Source organism: Vulpes lagopus, chromosome 7 (assembly GCF_018345385.1).
Source record: "Vulpes lagopus strain Blue_001 chromosome 7, ASM1834538v1, whole genome shotgun sequence".
In the NCBI taxonomy this organism is placed as follows: domain Eukaryota; kingdom Metazoa; phylum Chordata; class Mammalia; order Carnivora; family Canidae; genus Vulpes; species Vulpes lagopus.
The window spans coordinates 53,615,407-53,632,384 of NC_054830.1; the positions used below are offsets into that span (position 1 = coordinate 53,615,407).

Consider the following 16,978-nt stretch of genomic DNA (forward strand, 5'->3'; position numbering starts at 1 on the left):
GAAACTGAGGCAGAAGGGGAGCTGATTTGCTCATGGTCACCAGGCAGGAAGCAGGGGGAGCAGGGTACAGAGGTCTGTGTTCATGTCCCAACTCCTGGGCCCTCCCAGTCCCCCTCCCCGAGGCTGAGGCCGTCAAAGGTTGGATTCATGGCTTCTTCTCCCCCAGCGACCAGCAGGAAGCGAGGAGAGCCCCTGATTATCTCTGACATCAAGAAGGGCAGTGTGGCACACAGGTAGGGGTGGGTAACCCTGGGCGCGAGTAAGGGGAGTAGTCCAGGGGGAGTAGCATGTGCCAGGCTCCTGTTCCCCCACCCGTGCCTGTCCTCCACCCCTGTTCCCCCAGGACGGGCACCCTTGAGCCAGGCGACAAGCTGCTGGCCATTGACAATATCCGCTTGGACAACTGCCCCATGGAGGACGCTGTGCAAATCCTGCGGCAATGCGAGGACCTGGTGAAGCTGAAGATCCGGAAGGATGAGGACAACTCTGGTATGGCCCCTGCCCCTCCCTGCCAACTCTCTGGGTCCAGCCACCAGACCAGCGGGTTCCAGCTTGCAATTTGGGGCTCCCTGTGGCCGGGGAGGGAGGTGCGGGCAGCTGGTGGAGACTCCTTGAATGAACAAATGCAAGGACGGAGCTCAGCACGGATGGCTCACTGTCCCTGGGGCTGCCTGGATCCCCCGTGTCCAGCACAGAGCTTAGCAGAGGAGTGGGCAGAGCGGTGATGCTGCGAGGGCGGAGGGGTGGGGGTCCGTCCTGCTGGGGTCGTGTGTGAGTGAGGAAGGAAAGCCTGCCAAGTCTGACACCTCTGAGACCAGACAGGTGACAGGTGAGTGAACTGGAGAGAGGTAAGAAAGATGGTACGGGTTGGGGTGCAAAAGGAAGGCGTGAGGCTTGTGACCCCTGGAGAGCCAATCTCTTATTCAGAGGGGCAGCCGCCATCTCCTGCCCTGGGAAGGACCAGACCGTCTCTTGTGGGCAGATTCTTCTTCTTCATCATCATCATCTTTTTAAAAGAAAAGTTGGAAATCTGGTTTCTCCTTATCCTCATAATTGTTATTTTGTGTCCTATGTGAAATCTGTATTTTAGGATGTTGGGTTTCAGTGATTGATTCTTTTCTTTCTTCTCTTTTTTTAAATGGGGTTTGGGTGCAAGAAAACATTTGTGGGGGCAACGGGGGGCCTCAGGGTGCCCGGGCTGTGCCATCTGAAGCCATGGCACAAGTGGATGGGTGGATTAACAAATGAGTGAATGGATGAGTGTGAGGGCACCCAGCGCTGGGGGTATCCGGCTCCTGGGTCCTGCCACACTGTACCCCCGCCCCGATGGGTGCCACCTTTGCAGATGAGCAGGAGACCACAGGTGCCATCAGCTACACAGTGGAACTGAAGCGTTACGGGGGTCCCCTGGGCATCACCATCTCTGGCACAGAGGAGCCCTTTGACCCCATTGTCATCTCAGGCCTCACCAAGCGCGGTCTGGCTGAGAGGTGAGCTGAGGTTCTGTGGAGGCACACAGGGAGGGCCGAGGACCATCATGGGGCAGGGGTTGGGCTTTGGGAACAGCTGAAGTGGATTCTGGTCTCAGTTCCACTGTTGATGTGCTGGGTGACATCGGGCCTGTCCCTTCCCTCTCTGAGCCTCGATTCCCCAGAGGCAGACCGATTCCCCCACTGGCCCAGTCTGGAGACTCTCCATTTCTGGAAAGTTAGTGTTGTGAGCCCTTTTGGAGCATCTGCTGTGCGACTCCAATCCTGACACAGCCTGGGGTTTTTCTGGAAGGATGAGGGGTCCCCCTTGCTGTCCTCTCCTCTGGGGAAACTGTGAGAAAGAGAGTGTAACAGTCTGTCCAGACTAGTGTGGGAGCAGGTGCATCTGGGGCCCTGAGGTGGAACAGGGCCCCGTGGGGGTCACAGGTCGGTGATCGCAGTCTGGGTGAGATGCAGCTTTCTCCAGACACTGAGAGTTGCTGGCTGTAGAGGAACAGCCTGGCCAGGCCTGAGGGTGACAGGCACGGCCCCTGGAGGAGGACACAAAGTAGGAGGGGCCACATGGTAGTGTGCTGCGGCAATAGGATGCAGGGGGATGGAGGATCAGGGAAGGCTCCCTGTTCCTGGAGCGCCCCCTGCTGGCCCGCGGCAGTGGCCATTCCCATCTCAAGGGTGTTCATGGACTCCCACCTTGACTGGGTACCCACTGTGTGCCAGTCCATTCTGGGTGCTGGGGATGCAACATGCAGCCCTCCTTCCCCCCCGCACCGGGCTGATCCAGCTCAGTGTTGTACGACTGTGATGTAAGGCGAGCCACACGTTTCATCATAAACTTTCTGGTAGCCATGTTAGCAAAGTAAAAAGAAACAAGTAAAAGGAATCTTAAATACATATTTGTTTCAACACATAGTCAACTTGGAAATTATTATTTTTTAAAGATTTATTTATTTATTCATGAGAGACGCAGAGAGAGAGAGAGAGAGAGAGAGAGGGAGAGAGAGAGAGAGAGAGAGGCAGAGACACAAGCAGAGGGAGAAGCAGCTCCATGCAGGGAGCCGGACGTGGGACTCCATCCCAGGACCCCGGATCATGCTCTGAGCCAAAGGCAGATGTTTAACCGCTTAGCCACCCAGGGCCCCCCCAATTTAGAAATCATTAACGAGATGTTTTATCTTCTTTTAGTCATACCACGTTTTCAGAATCCGATGTGTATTTTACACAGTTGACAGCTCTGACCTCCCTCCCTCAGCCCACCCTCCCCCTGACTTACTCCGCTGGGCCCCCCGGGGATCTGGGTGGGCAAGGCCTGGCATGAGGGAGCACTGCCTTGCCCTCCCACGCGCAGGTCAGGTGCTCCCCCCCCCCCCCTATCCACAGCAGCTTCCCCTCCACTGTTCCTCAGGATCACCTTCGCCAGCCGGGTTCCCAGGGATGCCATTTAACTGGCCAGGGCTGGGGGCCAGGCAGCACGCATTTTTTAAAAAGCTCTTCAGGTGATTCTGATGGTGTCCAGGTAGAGACCCACTGGGCCAGAGCAGTGCTACTGTGTGGCCCTGTCAGCGCTCACACCCCCTTAGAGGTCAGCTGGGCACCCTGTGCTCGTTCTCTGGGTGAGGAAACAGGGCCAGGGAAAGGGATTTCTGCTGCCCTGGATTTCTGCTGGAGGGAAGCAGGAATCCCGTCTACCTAGCCATCTTTCAATTTTAACTAGAGTAAGTGTATCGCTCCCTGTTTACACACAAAGGCCCTGAGACTCAGGGAAGTTAAGATACAGGGCCCCAGATCATGTAGCTAGTGCGTGGCAGCTACTGTGTGGGGTTCAAACCATGCTCAAAATTCATGCTTGACATGAATTTGCAGAATAATCTTCTCCCTCCCAAATTGCCCTCCATCCCTCCCAAATTCTAGACTTTATTTTTTTAAATTATTATTTTTTTTTTAGAGAGGGAGAGGGTGGGTGGAAGAACAGAGGGAGAAGGAGAGAGAGGATCTCAAGCAGACTCCACGCCCAGCACAGAGCCCCATGCAGGACTCGATCTCACACCCTGAGATCATGACCTGAACTGAAATCAAGAGTCAGATGCTAAAAAAAAAAAAAAAAAAAGAGAGAGAGAGAGTCAGATGCTTAACTGACTGAGCCACCCAGATGTCCCCCAAATTCTAGACTTTATGCCTCTATGAATGCCGCCCCAGATTTCTGTTACTGCTGGGTTTAACTGAGGTCAGTCAGGCTTGTGCCTTGGGGTCCTGAGTTCCCTGAGGACAGAGCCCCCCACCCTGAAGCCTTGAATGTCTCTCATTCTTTGTCCTGTGCTCCCTCCCCAGGACGGGCGCTATCCATGTTGGGGATCGCATCCTGGCCATCAACAGCGTGAGCCTCAAGGGCCGGCCTCTGAGTGAGGCCATCCACCTCCTGCAGGTGGCTGGCGAGACCGTCACACTGAAGATCAAGAAGCAGCTAGACCGTGAGCCTCACCCCACCACCTGGGGGCCATCAGTCCATTTAGGAAGTGAAATCCCTCTGCACCCCTGTGTCAGGCTTCATGTACCCAACCTCACAGCCTCCTCAGTGAACAGGTGGAACAGGGCCCCGTGGGTCTACCTGGGACAGCTGAGGAGACAAGACTCAGAAAGGGGAGTGGTGGTCCCAAGGCCACAGCCTGTGTGGGGCAGAGCCTGGGTCTGAACCACCCTCTTCATCGCTTCCCACCTCTCAAGGCTGCTTGTTCTGCCTTAGGGCCATAGCTTCTACATTCCTCAGTTTCCCCTGAATCTGTGCCCTGAACCTTGGCAGGGGTGCCGCCCCTTGCAGTGGAAGGAGAATGCGCTTTAGGGTCTTCCTTCTAATCTGGGCTCCACTGGTGTTCACGATGTGACGTTGGGCATGTTGTACCCACCCAGAGCTACAGGGACTCCCCAAGGCACAGCTCAGAGAGCTCAGCCTGTTTTCCTGTCTATGGAATGGGTTTGCCCATTACCGTGCCACCTCTCCTCCTATCAGATTGCCCAGCAGCAGGCTCAGGGAGCTCGGTGCCTGTGAGTCCCCAGACTGGACTGCAGTGGGGAAACTGAGGTTCACTGAGTGTGTCTGGGTCTCTGTGTCAGAGGCCACTGGCAGTGACACCCCTTTTCATTGCAGGCCCCCTCCCACGCCGCAAGTCAGGCAGCCTCAGTGAGGCCAGCGATGCAGATGAGGACCCGCCAGAGGCTCTCAAAGGAGGCCTCCTGCCAGCCCGGTTCTCACCCGCCGTGCCCAGTGTGGACAGCGCTGTGGAGTCCTGGGACAGCTCGGCCACAGAGGGTGGATTTGGGGGCCCAGGTAACACCCGGGGGCCCTGGGACAAGTACGTGCCCTCTCTTGGCTGTGCCCTCTCTTGGCTGCCGTAGCTGCCAGACCTCTGCAGGGGCTCTTCCCTCTGCCTCCTCCTCCCTCCTCCAACCTTCAGAGACAGTTGCTGGTGGCAGACCTGCCTGGGCTGCATCAGCCATGCTCAGGGCCCCTCACTGCTCAGAGCTTGGGCCTAAGGCCTTCACACATCTTCTGATTAGCATCCTTAGCACCCCACTGGCTATGCAGAGTTCCCCCTTGAGCTTAGGACAAGCTGGCCTTACTTCTGCCTTTCTCATTCCTAGCCCAGTGCCCTGCACACAGCAGGTGCCCAAACTGTGTTTATTGCATCCAGTCGAAGATGGGAAAGCAGTAGGCCTCTTCCCACCACATCCACAAGACCCAGCCTTAAGGTGGACACCTCCAGGCTGCCCTCTTAGGACACATACTCCCTGCCCATGCACATTGCAAACCATGGGTGGCCTTGAGTCTTGGGGGCCAATTGAATTCCAGGAGCTGGCCTTCTGGCCTCTGTGATGCAGAGCCATGGGGACTCCCCAAGGCCCAGCTCAGAGAACTAATGTCCTCAGGTGGCTCCCAGCCCTGGTCCCCACTGGCTGTATATCTGCCTTCCCTGGGTCTCCGCTTCCACATCTCAAGTACTCAATCAGTATCTCTTAGCTTATCCCCAAAGGCAGACAGAGAACAATGGTCAAAATAGGGAACCTCCTTCCCTGGCTGGAGGCAGCCAGGCTAAGCCCAATGGAACTGGACAGGATCCTGGAGCCCTGGGCATTAGCTCTTCTGTGGGTGGTCAAGAGATCCAAGAAGTTCTGGAGGTAGGGACTAGGTGGCAGGGCCCTCAGGGAACTGTGGGTGGTCATGCAAGGCCAGAGGGGGCAAAGACCTTTCCAGGGTCATCCAGCACGGCTGATAAAGGGGCAGGAAGGAAGGCAAGCTAAAGGCACAGAGTGGATCCAGACACCCTCCTCTCCACCTGCCAGGCTCCTACACTGCACAGGCAGCGGCTCGGGGCATGACCCCCCAGGAGTGGCGGCCCAGCCGGCTGAGAAGCAGCCCCCCACCCACCGAGCCCCGGAGGATGAGCTATACCCCGGCCCCCACGGACGAGAGCTTCCCTGAGGAGGAGGAAGAGGAGGATTGGGAGCCACCAACTAGGTCTGTGGTGGGAATGCCACGAGGGAGGCAGTCATGGTCTCCTGGGTGAGGGTCCCTGTGCCACGGTGGTGGGGGTAGAGGGGGGTACCTCCCAGGAGAGGGGAGGAAGCGTTGGGCAGAGCTGACTCGGCCAGGCGGAGATGGGGATGAGGCTGCGCCAGGCCGAGGGCACAGCAGTGGCAAAGGCGCAGAAGGCGTTTGCCTTTCCAGAGTCTGGTAGTCTCCTGTTCTTAGAAGAACAGCTCAGAGCTTGAACCCAATCCTCCTGACTTAGCTCAGGTTGCTTGATGGCCTCCTGCCTCCTGCAAGGGTCCTCGGGTCCTAGGCACCAGCCCTGGCCGTGGACGTGGTGGGCTTCGTAGTGTTGGCTTTGAAGGACACCGCATCGCTGCTGGGGGAGGGAGGCCCTGTGGAGAAATGCTGTTCCTCACTCAGCCCTACCCAACCCCCGTGTCTGTGCTTTGGCTCAGGCGCTTCCTTCTGCCTACAACACCTTTCCCTCTCTCTCCTGACCAAGGCCTTTGCGGCCTTGAAAACCCAGCTCAAATTCCCCTGCCTCTGGAGGCTCCCCTGACTCCCTCCAGCAGCAGGCATTCCTCCCTCCCTCTGCTGGTCCCCACGAGCCTCCTCGTGGCACTGGCCACCTTGTGCCCCCATGGTTAATTACCTGGCTGTCATCCCTTCTGCGCAGCACCCCTAAGCGGGTGCCTGGCACCCCATGGTACTCCTGCACACTTTGTGAATGAATCACCCACTCCTTAAGAACAGAGACTACACCAGATTCACCTCCCTAGGCCTGGGCCCTGAAGAGCCCTGACTCGGGGAATATTTGTAGACTTGATTTGAATGGAGAGAGTGCCCTTCAGGCTCAGTCTTCTCATCTTTAAAATGGGAAGGGCGGGAGGCAACTATTTATTGTACATCATCCTCCCCGAGTCTCCCTCGGAGAGAGAAGCTCCCAGGCCTTTGTAAGAAAGTGCTTTGCAAACCTTACTTCATAAGCAGCCAGGACTTTGTAGGTGGCAAGTAGCTTTGGGAACTCGGAAGTGTGCAAGTGTGACTTGTGACCATTCTAACAAGCCTCGATTTTAGAGCTGATGACGGGCTCATACAGCCTGTGATGGAAGCCGTGGGGTGGCCTGGACCCTTCTCCCAGCACAGAGACCCCATCCTCTCCATCCATCTGTGTCCTCGCTGGCTCCAGCTCTGTCCCTGTCACTGTGCTACGATGCCATGTGTCTGGGTGGGGCCAGGGGCCGTCCTCTGGGGCTACACCATGGATCTCCTCTCTGTCTGTCTGTCCGTCCGTCTGTCTGTCTCTCTTCCCAGGCGTCCTGTGTCACCGCTCTCCACCCCGTCTCATCTGCCCCTGTTCTAACTGGCCACCGACAGTCCTGGTCGCCCCTAACTGCGTCTTCCCCCCATTCCGTGTCACCAACCACTGCCCCGGGGCCCCAGCACTGCCACCGAGGACGCCTGCCTGCCTGCCCGCCCACCCTAAGGCCCCTCGAGCGCAACACTGGGCCCTGGGGCCCCGAAGACTTGTCAGGCCCCAGCCCGCCTGCCCGCCCACCCGCCCACCAGGAGTTGACGCTTTCTGGTTCCTACGTTACAGCCCAGCCCCTGGCCCTGCCCGTGAGGAGGGCTTCTGGCGCATGTTCGGAGAAGCCCTTGAGGACCTGGAGTCATGTGGTCAGTCAGAGCTGCTGAGGGAACTGGAGGTAGGGCCACCTGCCCCACAGACCTTCCTGGGGGCCCCTGTGCATGGACACACTGATGTGAGTGCCCGTAGGAGGCGAGCATGTGGATGGAATCCTGTTCCAGCGTCGTGTATATCATGCACTCGCTCATCCCCCTCTATGTAAAGGTCTTCACACACGTGCAGACTGCATGGACACATACACAAGTGTGATCGAGAGCACTGTGGTATGGCACATCGACGTGTGTACACCTGTGAACATGTCTGGCGTCATCATGTGTGCATGTGTGTGTGCCTGCGTGGGAGCATGCTCACGTACACACAAATGCTGAGGTTATGTTCAGAGCATGCGTGTCTGTACATTTGGAGGCTGAGGGGCAGATCTGGTGTCTGTGTGTGCAGGTGCAGTATGTGGACATGGTTGTGGGCATGCCCTGTGGAGGCATGTGGGTGTCAACCCCAGGGACAGCACAGGGCATGAGGGGTCAGGGTTGCTGAGAAGTGAATACAGCTTTGTGTGAGGTCAGTGTTGCCCACAGTGGAACAGGCTGGGAAGGATCCAACTGGGTCATTTCAGAAGCTCCTTCTTACTCTGTGAGCAATAATTTAAACTTCCACCTTATCTGTGCTTTTGCCCCTAATACTATTATTATTATTATTTTTAAAGATTTTCTATTTATTCATTCATAAGAGACACAGAGAGAGTGGCAGAGACAGAGGCAGAGGGATATGCAGGTTCCTTGTGGGGAGCCTGATGCAGGACTCGATCCCAGGACCCCAGGATCACACCCTGAGCCGAAGGCTGATGCTAAACTGCTGACCCCCCCAGGCATCTCTGCCCCTAATATTACTGATTGGTGCCAATTTTTTTCCTCCATCAGTCTTGCCAATTCAAAGAACTGATTTTTGGCTTTGTTAATACTCTCTTATGTTTCATTGTTTTCTATCTTACTCATTTCTGTGTTTAGCTTCTACTTTATTTGTGTTTGCTTATTTATTTATTTATTTATTTATTTAAATATTTTATTTATTTATTCATGAGAAACACAGAGGGAGAGGCAGAGACACAGGCAGAGGGAGAAGCAGGCTCCCTGCAGGGAGCCTGACGTGGGACTCGATCCCGGAGTCCGGGATCATGCCCTGAGCCAAAGGCAGACGCTCAACCGCTAAGCCACCTAGACTCTTTATTTGTGTTTAAATAATGATACTTTTCCTGATTTCTTAGCTTCTTAGTTTTCAGTCTTCCTTGTTTTCTGCCATAGTGAATCTTAAGCAATGATTTTACCCATCAGCACTGCTTTGGCTGCATTTGGGTACTTTTGTTGATCAGTTAATTCCAAATATTTTTAAAATATCTATTACGATTTTAGTTAATCCCTTGAATTACACAGAAGTGGAAAGGTTTTTTTAAACCCCAATTTTTAAAAAAGATTTTATTTATTTATTCATGAGAGACACAGAGAAAGAGAGAGAGAGAGGCAGAGACAGAGGCAGAGGGAGAAGCAGGCTCCACGCAGGGAGCCCAGATGTGGGACTTGATCCCAGGACTCCAGGATCACATGCTGGGCTGAAGGCAGTGCTAAACCGCTGAGCCACCTGGGCTGCCCTTAAACCCAAATTTTATAACAAATTCATATTTGCTTTTAATTCATATGTACTATGGCCAGAAAATATGTTCAATTTGCTATTAATTTTTTGGAGTTTGCTAAGACTTCTTTCTTTGTGGCCTAGGATCTGATCAGTTTTAGTATAATATTTCATGTATGCCTGCAAAACAATGCAGATTCCCTTTTGTTGGGTGTAGGTTTCTCTGCAGATCAAGATTGTCATAAACTTGTTCAAATCTGCATCCTTATGAAATGCTGTATGCTTTATCTTTATGGGTTTTTTTGTTAGCAGTATGATAAAATTCCCATCATGAGTGGTGATTTGGCAAATTCTTGACATTGTCAATTTTTGTTTTCCATCCTTTGAGGTTATATTGTTAGTGTCATATAAATTCATGATTGATATAACTTCTTGGTGAATTTCGTGTCTGACTTTTTTCATTTAGCGTAATGTTGTAGAATGTATCAGTACTTCATGCTTTTTATAGCTGAATAATATTCCATTCTATGGATAGACTGTGTCACTGACTTTTTGAAAAGACCAGGCCCAATTGACTTTGCCTTGAATTTCCACTATCTTTGCTTTTCTTTTTCTTTCTTTCTTTCTTTCTTTCTTTCTTTCTTTCTTTCTTTCTTTCTTTTTTTTTTTTTTAAGATTTTGATTATTCATGAGACACAGAGACAGAGAGAGGCAGAGACACAGGCAGAAAGAGAAGCAGGCTCCATGCAGGGAGCCCGACGCAGAACTTGATCCAGGGTCTCCAGGATCACACCCTGGGCTGAAGGCAGACGCTCAACCGCTGAGCCACCCAGGTGTCCCTGCTTTGATTTTTCTAACAAAGTCTAATCCATGCCTTTGGCCCTCCTCCTAAATGGGACAGGGCCTGTAGAATGTTTACACTTCCCTCTAAACTCCTCTTACTTCCCTGCTTGTTTTCTTTTTTTTAAACTTTTTATTTATTTATTCTTGAGAGACACACAGAGAGAGGCAGAGACACAGGCAGAGGGAGAAGCAGGCACCCTGCGGGGAACCCGATGCGGGACTTGATCTGGGGTCTCCAGGATCACGCCCTGGGCTGAAGGCAGACGCTCGACCGCTGAGCCACCTGGCTGTCCCTCCCTGCTTGTTTAAATTGCTCAAAGTTAATTAATGTGGGGCTTTCATCAGTACTCATTAGGGTGGTAGGCAATTATTTTCTTTGCTCACTGTTGCTTCTTGCATTCTATTTTTTCCTTCTGAGTTCATCCTTTAAGATCTTTTAGTGAGAATCTTGAGGTCGTAAACTCTTTTAGGTTTTGTGTGTGATTTTATCTTATTTTTATGATTAGCAAGATAGCAGAGTGGCTAAGACCTTTGATTTTGAAACCAGACTCTGAGTTCAAATCATCATTTCTCTTAGCCTCGATTTCCTCACCTGTAAAATGGACCCCAAAAATGGCATTTCCCTGTCTCAGTATCATAGAGAACAAGAGGAATTCTCTGTGTATAATATGTAGAACTGAGCTTGGCACAGAGTAAGTGTTAATCATTCAGTGCCAACAATTAGAATTCTGATTGCTGGTGTGATCGAGGACCCCCCATCCCTGCCCACCAGCAGATGGAGAGCCCCAGGAGGGCAGGGATCCTGTCTATGCTGTTCACTGTTGTGACCTTGAAGGCTGGTACAAAGGAGGTGTCCACAGATGCCGGCTCCAAATAGGGAGCAGACAGGCGTCTGAGTGAAGGGCTGTGTGTCCACAGGCATCCATCATGACGGGCACAGTACAGAGTGTGGCCCTCGAGGGCAGGCCCAGCCAGCGGCCCTGGCGGAGGGGCCAGGAGGTACGAGGAGCATCCCCTGAAGAGATACAGGAGCTGCTGCTGCCAACACCCTTGGAGATGCACAAGGTGGGCACTGGGGCTGGGCACAGGAAGCCAGGATGCGTGTCCTGGTGTCATGAGGACCCACTAGGGGCTCTACATGGGCCTCCGCTCCCTGGGCTTCATTTTCCTCCACCAAACACGATTCTGTATTAGGTTGGACTTTCCAAAATTCTCATCATTTGGGTGATCCACACACATGCATACCCCTGTGATATACACTGGGCTGCTATGAATATAGCAGTTTTTTTTTAAGTAGACTCACTTTTTCTCTACTTAAATTAGTGCATATAATATATAAATGTGTTTAGATAGAATACACGTATATGTATATGTGTGTGTGTATATATATCACATCCTTAAAGGAGAAGCCAGCCTTCCTTGCCATCTGTAGGTTACCATAAAGAAAAACAAACAGAAGAGAAGAGACCTCTCAGCCCGTAGCCCTCAGAAGGTTCCAAGTCTCTTGGTAAATTGGGCGATGAGCAAGTGTTGGGGACCCGTGGATACCCCATGGAGACTTGCTCCTGGGGGGAAGGGAGAGGATTGAAGAACTGAGAAGGCACCCCTTCCCCAGCTTCCCCAGTGTGACTAGTGCCGTGAACTGGAGGATGTGCTGCAGTGGAGATGGCGAGGGGGTGCCATGCGGCAAAGGCAGTGAAGTGGCAGGGAGCACAGCTAGGCAGCACGCTGGGCATGGGTCCCACGCTGAGGAATTTGGGTCACTGTTGGGAGCTGGGGCAAAGGTCAGAGCTCCAGGGACCTCCTCCTCCTTCTGCTCCCAGGTGACCCTGCACAAGGACCCCTTGCGGAATGACTTTGGTTTTAGCGTCTCTGACGGCCTCCTGGAGAAGGGTGTCTATGTCCACACTGTCCGCCCGGATGGGCCAGCCCAACGTGGGGGCCTCCGGCCATTCGACAGGGTCCTTCAGGTAATGCTGAGCTGGGGGCACTGTGAATGGTGTGGCTTTCCTTTGCCTCGTGGGGAAAGAGCCCCACTTTTTTTTAAAGATTTTATTTATTTATTCATGAGAGACACACAGAGAGAGGCAGACACACAGGCAGAGGGAGAAGCAGGCTCCCTGCGGGGAGCCCGATACAGGACTCCATCTCAGGACCCCGGATCATGCCCTGGGCTGAAGGCAGATGCTCAACCGCTGAGCCACCCAGGCGCCCTGAAAGAGCCTCACTTCTACACTGGCTGAGTGGCCTTAGGCAAGTCACCTCCTGCCTCTGAGCCCCAGCTTCCTATGGAAGGGAATGGTAACAGCAGCCCTATAGTCAGGTTAGGCTCGGTTGTGTTGCTGTACCAACCCCGAATCTCACTGGCTTCACACACACCGACCTGTATTTGCCCACTATAGGCTGGCATAGGCTTCCTCTCCCAGGCTAATGGGGCTCTACCCTCATGCCAGTGCCTTAGACCACGTGACACAGGGAACCGGCTGGGAAAATCACATGTGGGTTTTTTCTGCCTTCACCTAGAAGTGACAGGTGCCATCCCCCATCACAGCCTATTGGCCAGAATCAGTCACATGACCTTGCTAAGTGCAAGGGAGCCTGGGAAATGCAGGTGCATGGATGGAAAGTTCTGGGAGAGTCCCGGCGCGGCTGCCCTGCACCGCCTTCCCCACGCTGCAGCTACTTTTGTTTCTTTGGTGTGGTTTCTGCTGTACTTGCACTACCTTTACGGACCGTGTTTCCATTAAATGGGTGGTGGAGTGTTTTCAACCTTATTTTGAAAGGAAGCCTTTCATGTCACTTAGGAATGAGAATCCAGCACCCCTCGCTTGACATATAGAAGGTCAATGTCAAATAAAAATAAAACAGAAACAAAGCAATGTCGTGGAATTCTAGGCAGGAAGCCGAGTGTGTGGTCTGCTCTTTTATGTTAAAAAAAGGGAGAGGGACGTAGGTGTTGGGGGAGTGGGAAGGGTGTACTGACATCCCCTTAGGGGTTTCTCTTTGATAAACCCCAAGCAGAAGGGCTGAAGGAGAACTACACGGAGGAGGACTTCCTCTCTGTGAATGTTCTAGATTTACCGGGTGTCTGGGCTGGGGCGGGGCCCCCACTTGAGGAGATCTCACGATTCCTGCCTGCTTCAGCCCGGGGCTCAGCTGATGCCGTCTGTCCCCTTGGCTGTGTCCCGTGCAGGTCAACCACGTTCGCACGCGGGACTTCGACTGCTGCCTGGCCGTGCCGCTCCTGGCGGAGGCAGGTGATGTCCTGGCCCTGGTCATCAGCCGCAACCCGCTGGCACAGAGCAGCCGAGCCCCACGAGCACCAGGCCCCAGCAGCCCCCGGATGCTCTGAAGTCAGCGTGTGGTCTGGACACCCAAGGAGCCACGGGAGTAGATCCTGGCCTCCAGGCCTGTAACTGGGCTGGAGACGTGGCCACTCACTCATCCGTCTGTCTGTCTGGGAGGCTCTGAGTCATGGGCCGGAACCTGTCTCTATTCTCTGGTTCAGTGGTGCCTGGAGTACCAGGCAGTGAGGTCCCTGCCCTAGTTGGAGTAACATCTAGGTCTTTCTTCATATCGGGTCTCCAGGATGTCCAGAGGAGCGCTACTCAATAGGAGTTGAGACAGGCCGCTCAGCTGGGAGAAGAGGGGTCTGGGGCCAGGGAGCACGGCTCAGCGTAGGCAGTGCTTTCTCCCAGGAGAGCTGTGGAGTTGCCGGGGAGGAGTGAGCTCCCTGTCACAGGAGGTGAGAGAGTGGGAACTGGATACCCCCAGTGCAGTGCAGTCACGGACTGAGGTGTGAGGCATCGGGGCAATGTATCCACACAGGCTCAGGTAGTTAGTTTCCCCCCAGTGGGAGCCTTTAGGGTGCAGCAGTGGGGGTGGGGCACTTGTTCTGGACAGCCTCTCACCAAGAGGGATGCCCCTCAGGGTGGGAGTCTAGCCCCTTTCCTTCTCCAGAATTCTGGTGTTTGGGGCTTGCTGGCATCCTCATTCTTAAGGGACTCTTGAGCTGGGGTGGCTGAACCCAGGAAACATCGGCCTGTCGAATCTGGAAGTGGGAGATTCTTGCATTTTGGCATCTCTGGTCTGAAGCCTCTGGGATTTGAGGCCACAGTTCTGGACCCTTGGGGCAAGCTCAGTGCCAGGTTCTGGGCTCTCAGCCCCTCCCGCTTCTTTTGTAGGAGGCACAGGTGCAAATCCATATGGACACACCCCTCTTGGGCCCAGCCCCTCATGTTGGGAGGGAGTCGTTTGGGGGAGAAGACCCCAGAGTTTTCATTCACCTGCCATTTCTGTGGAGATGGGAAAACCATAGAGATAGGATATGTAAGATGATACAGCTCCTCTTCAGTATCCAAACCAGTGAGGGAGGAGAGACCAGGAGAGGGAGGCACAGAGACAGAGGCAGGCACACAGGCCAGAGACGGGCCATCCCCCTCACACCCAGAGGTGAGTGTCCAGAGGGGTCCTTTAAGGAAGTTTATTCCCACTTGAAATCTGGAAGCACCAGCATCCCTTAAAGTCATTGTCCTCATCTTCTGCAGACCAGGAACCCTTTTGATTTGGGGAAGAGCACAGGCCTTCACCTGGTGGTCTGGCTGTGGCCCCAGGGATGGAGGTGGGCCGGCAGGATTCAGTCAGGTCTGGGGATTTGCTTTGCTCTTAAAGGGGTCTCAGGAAAATGGAACACCCACTCCTGCCTGTGTCCTCCGTGCTTCTGTCCCATGGAGGCCCCTGAAATGCTCTCCCACTTAAGGGATGAGATGGGGAGTCAAGAGGTGTCTTCTTTTTGCTCTGGATTGCTGCTTGGTTGCTCTGTGACGCCCTCTGGGTCTGACCCTCTCTGGACAATCAAGGGGTGGAGAGTCTCTGAGTAGGGACGGGCCTCCCTGTCATGGCCAGAACCATGCCCATTGGCGCCCTGCCCACACTCTCCCTGAAGGCCTGCATTCCCTCTTCTCCTCCCTCCACCTCCCCACACCCTGCCACTCCCTGCCTTCCCCAGAGAGCCCTTCATGCCGGCCGACTGCCCAATGCCTCTGCTACCTTGGATTCCTGTGTAAACACTCACCCCTGGGGTGAAAGGGCACTGCCCACCCATCGCAGGGGCACTGAGCAAAAGCCAAGAGAGCCCTCAGCTTGGGGGGCCAGGGGGTGACATAGCAGAGACACGGCCACTGGCAGCCACAACTGTGTGAACTTAGGCAAGTTGCCAGCCTCTCTGGGCCTCTGTCAAGTGACAGGGCTGGACAGGCCACACTCCGAGGGCATCTCTGCTCAGGAGAGCTGCGTTCGACTGCAGATGAGGGAAGTGGCATCCCGACTCCGACCCTGACCAGTTTGCCCTCCCCCGCCCCCCCCACCTCCTTGGGCTGAGGCCTCTGCCATCCCCCAGATGTATGCAACCAGGCCCGGCAGGTGGCCCCTGGCCGTGGCTGGCCTTCTCATATGCAATATTTCTTCTGGCTTCTCAATGGGGATCATAGATCCCAGACTTGACATTTCCTGATGCCCGTCCCTGGTGAGCATCCTGCCTGCCTATGCATTTTGGGTATAGCTCCTGTGACATGCCCCTTCCACCCCAAAAGCTGTATTTTTCTCTGGCTGAGATTAGAGCATATTCCTTGTAAAGTATTTTTCTACATGGGGTTTTCTTAGGGCTCTCGGGAAGCACATGCCAAGGGGCTGCATTGCAAAGGCCATTTGGGGTCTGTTTGGGGCCTATGTGTAAATCTGTTGTCAGGGGTTGCAGTTACGTAGGAGCTGGGGATGGGGTGCTGTTGGAATGATTTTTTAAATAAAATTATTTAAATGCAGCCAGACTGTGGTATCTGTTTTTTTGTTTGCTTGTTTGTTTCTCATCATAGGCTGGCAATAGTCAGCTTCCATTTGGATCTTAGGACATCTCCCCTGCTTTTAATTAATTCATGCATCCAAAAAGTCTGCTTGGGCTACACATCATTCTAGCCCCTGGGAAAACAGCATGAACATGACAGATGAGGTCCTGTCTGCGTGGGGCTTATATTCTAGTGGAAGACAGACAGTGACCCGGGGAGCAAACCGTGAGGAGGTTTTTCAGCAGGTATAGAGTGCAGTGGAAAAAACCCAACCATGGGGATAGAATGGGGTCAGGAAGGACTTCTCTGAAGGAATAATTTGTGCTGAGACCTTTAAAGGCAGGAGTCAACCCTGTGAGACCGGGAGGAACAGTGTCCTAGGCAGAGGGCACAGCAAGTGCACATGCTCGGAGGTGGGCGTGAGCGTGGTGGGTTCAAGAAAGAGAAAGGAGGCCCAGAAGCAGAGTGGGGAGACCAGGCTGGAGGTTTGCAGGGCCCAATGGTAAGGCTCTGGTTAGGGACTATGGATTTCATTCTGTCTGCAGGGGAAAGCCACTGTGGCAGGCGAGTGGCGGGTCTGCTGCATGGAGCCCCTAAAGGGTGCTGGGTGGGGCCCCATCGATGAATCTTCCCAGGGCATCCCAGGCAGGATGAGCCCAGAGGACATGTCCTCGCTGCAGCTCTGTGTGGGCGGAGGAAGAGCTTCTTTCCATCAGCTATGCAGGATGGAGTGAGCACCCCATCACTGGAGGGGTGCTAGCATGGCCAGCCCGCATTGGGTGCAATTATGTGGTTGGGCCAGGGAGCCCAAAGTGAGCTGTGCACAGGGCATCACCGCTCTTCTTAGTTCTGGGTGACAGGTTCAGAGCCCTTCTGCAATGGGAGGGAGGCAGGGGCAGGTCATGACCCGGAGAAGCAGCCCCGTCCCACAGACTGGCTGCGTGTAGGCCCTGTTCTCTGTGCTTTTCAAGAATCTCCTGGATCCTCCTACAGCCTTCAGAGGAGGCTGTTA

The 16,978-nt window shown here is 54.0% G+C and overlaps 1 protein-coding gene across 8 annotated transcripts in view; it reads left to right on the top strand.

Annotated features, from left to right (window-relative positions):
- The window catches only part of GRIP2 (glutamate receptor interacting protein 2), a 98,462-nt gene extending 82,517 nt beyond the window's left edge, over positions 1-15,945 (top strand). For 6 of the 8 annotated variants that reach the window (XM_041763889.1, XM_041763893.1, XM_041763892.1 and 3 more), the window contains 10 exons: positions 167-233; positions 344-489; positions 1,346-1,490; positions 3,816-3,955; positions 4,630-4,809; positions 5,823-5,997; positions 7,613-7,718; positions 11,045-11,191; positions 11,950-12,096; positions 13,320-15,945. In XM_041763889.1, coding sequence (XP_041619823.1) covers positions 167-233; positions 344-489; positions 1,346-1,490; positions 3,816-3,955; positions 4,630-4,809; positions 5,823-5,997; positions 7,613-7,718; positions 11,045-11,191; positions 11,950-12,096; positions 13,320-13,478 — 1,412 coding nt within the window. In that variant the 3' untranslated portion in view covers positions 13,479-15,945. The other 2 variants (XM_041763895.1, XM_041763896.1) reach the window with 1 other exon arrangement.
- The last annotated feature ends 1,033 nt before the right edge of the window (positions 15,946-16,978 follow it).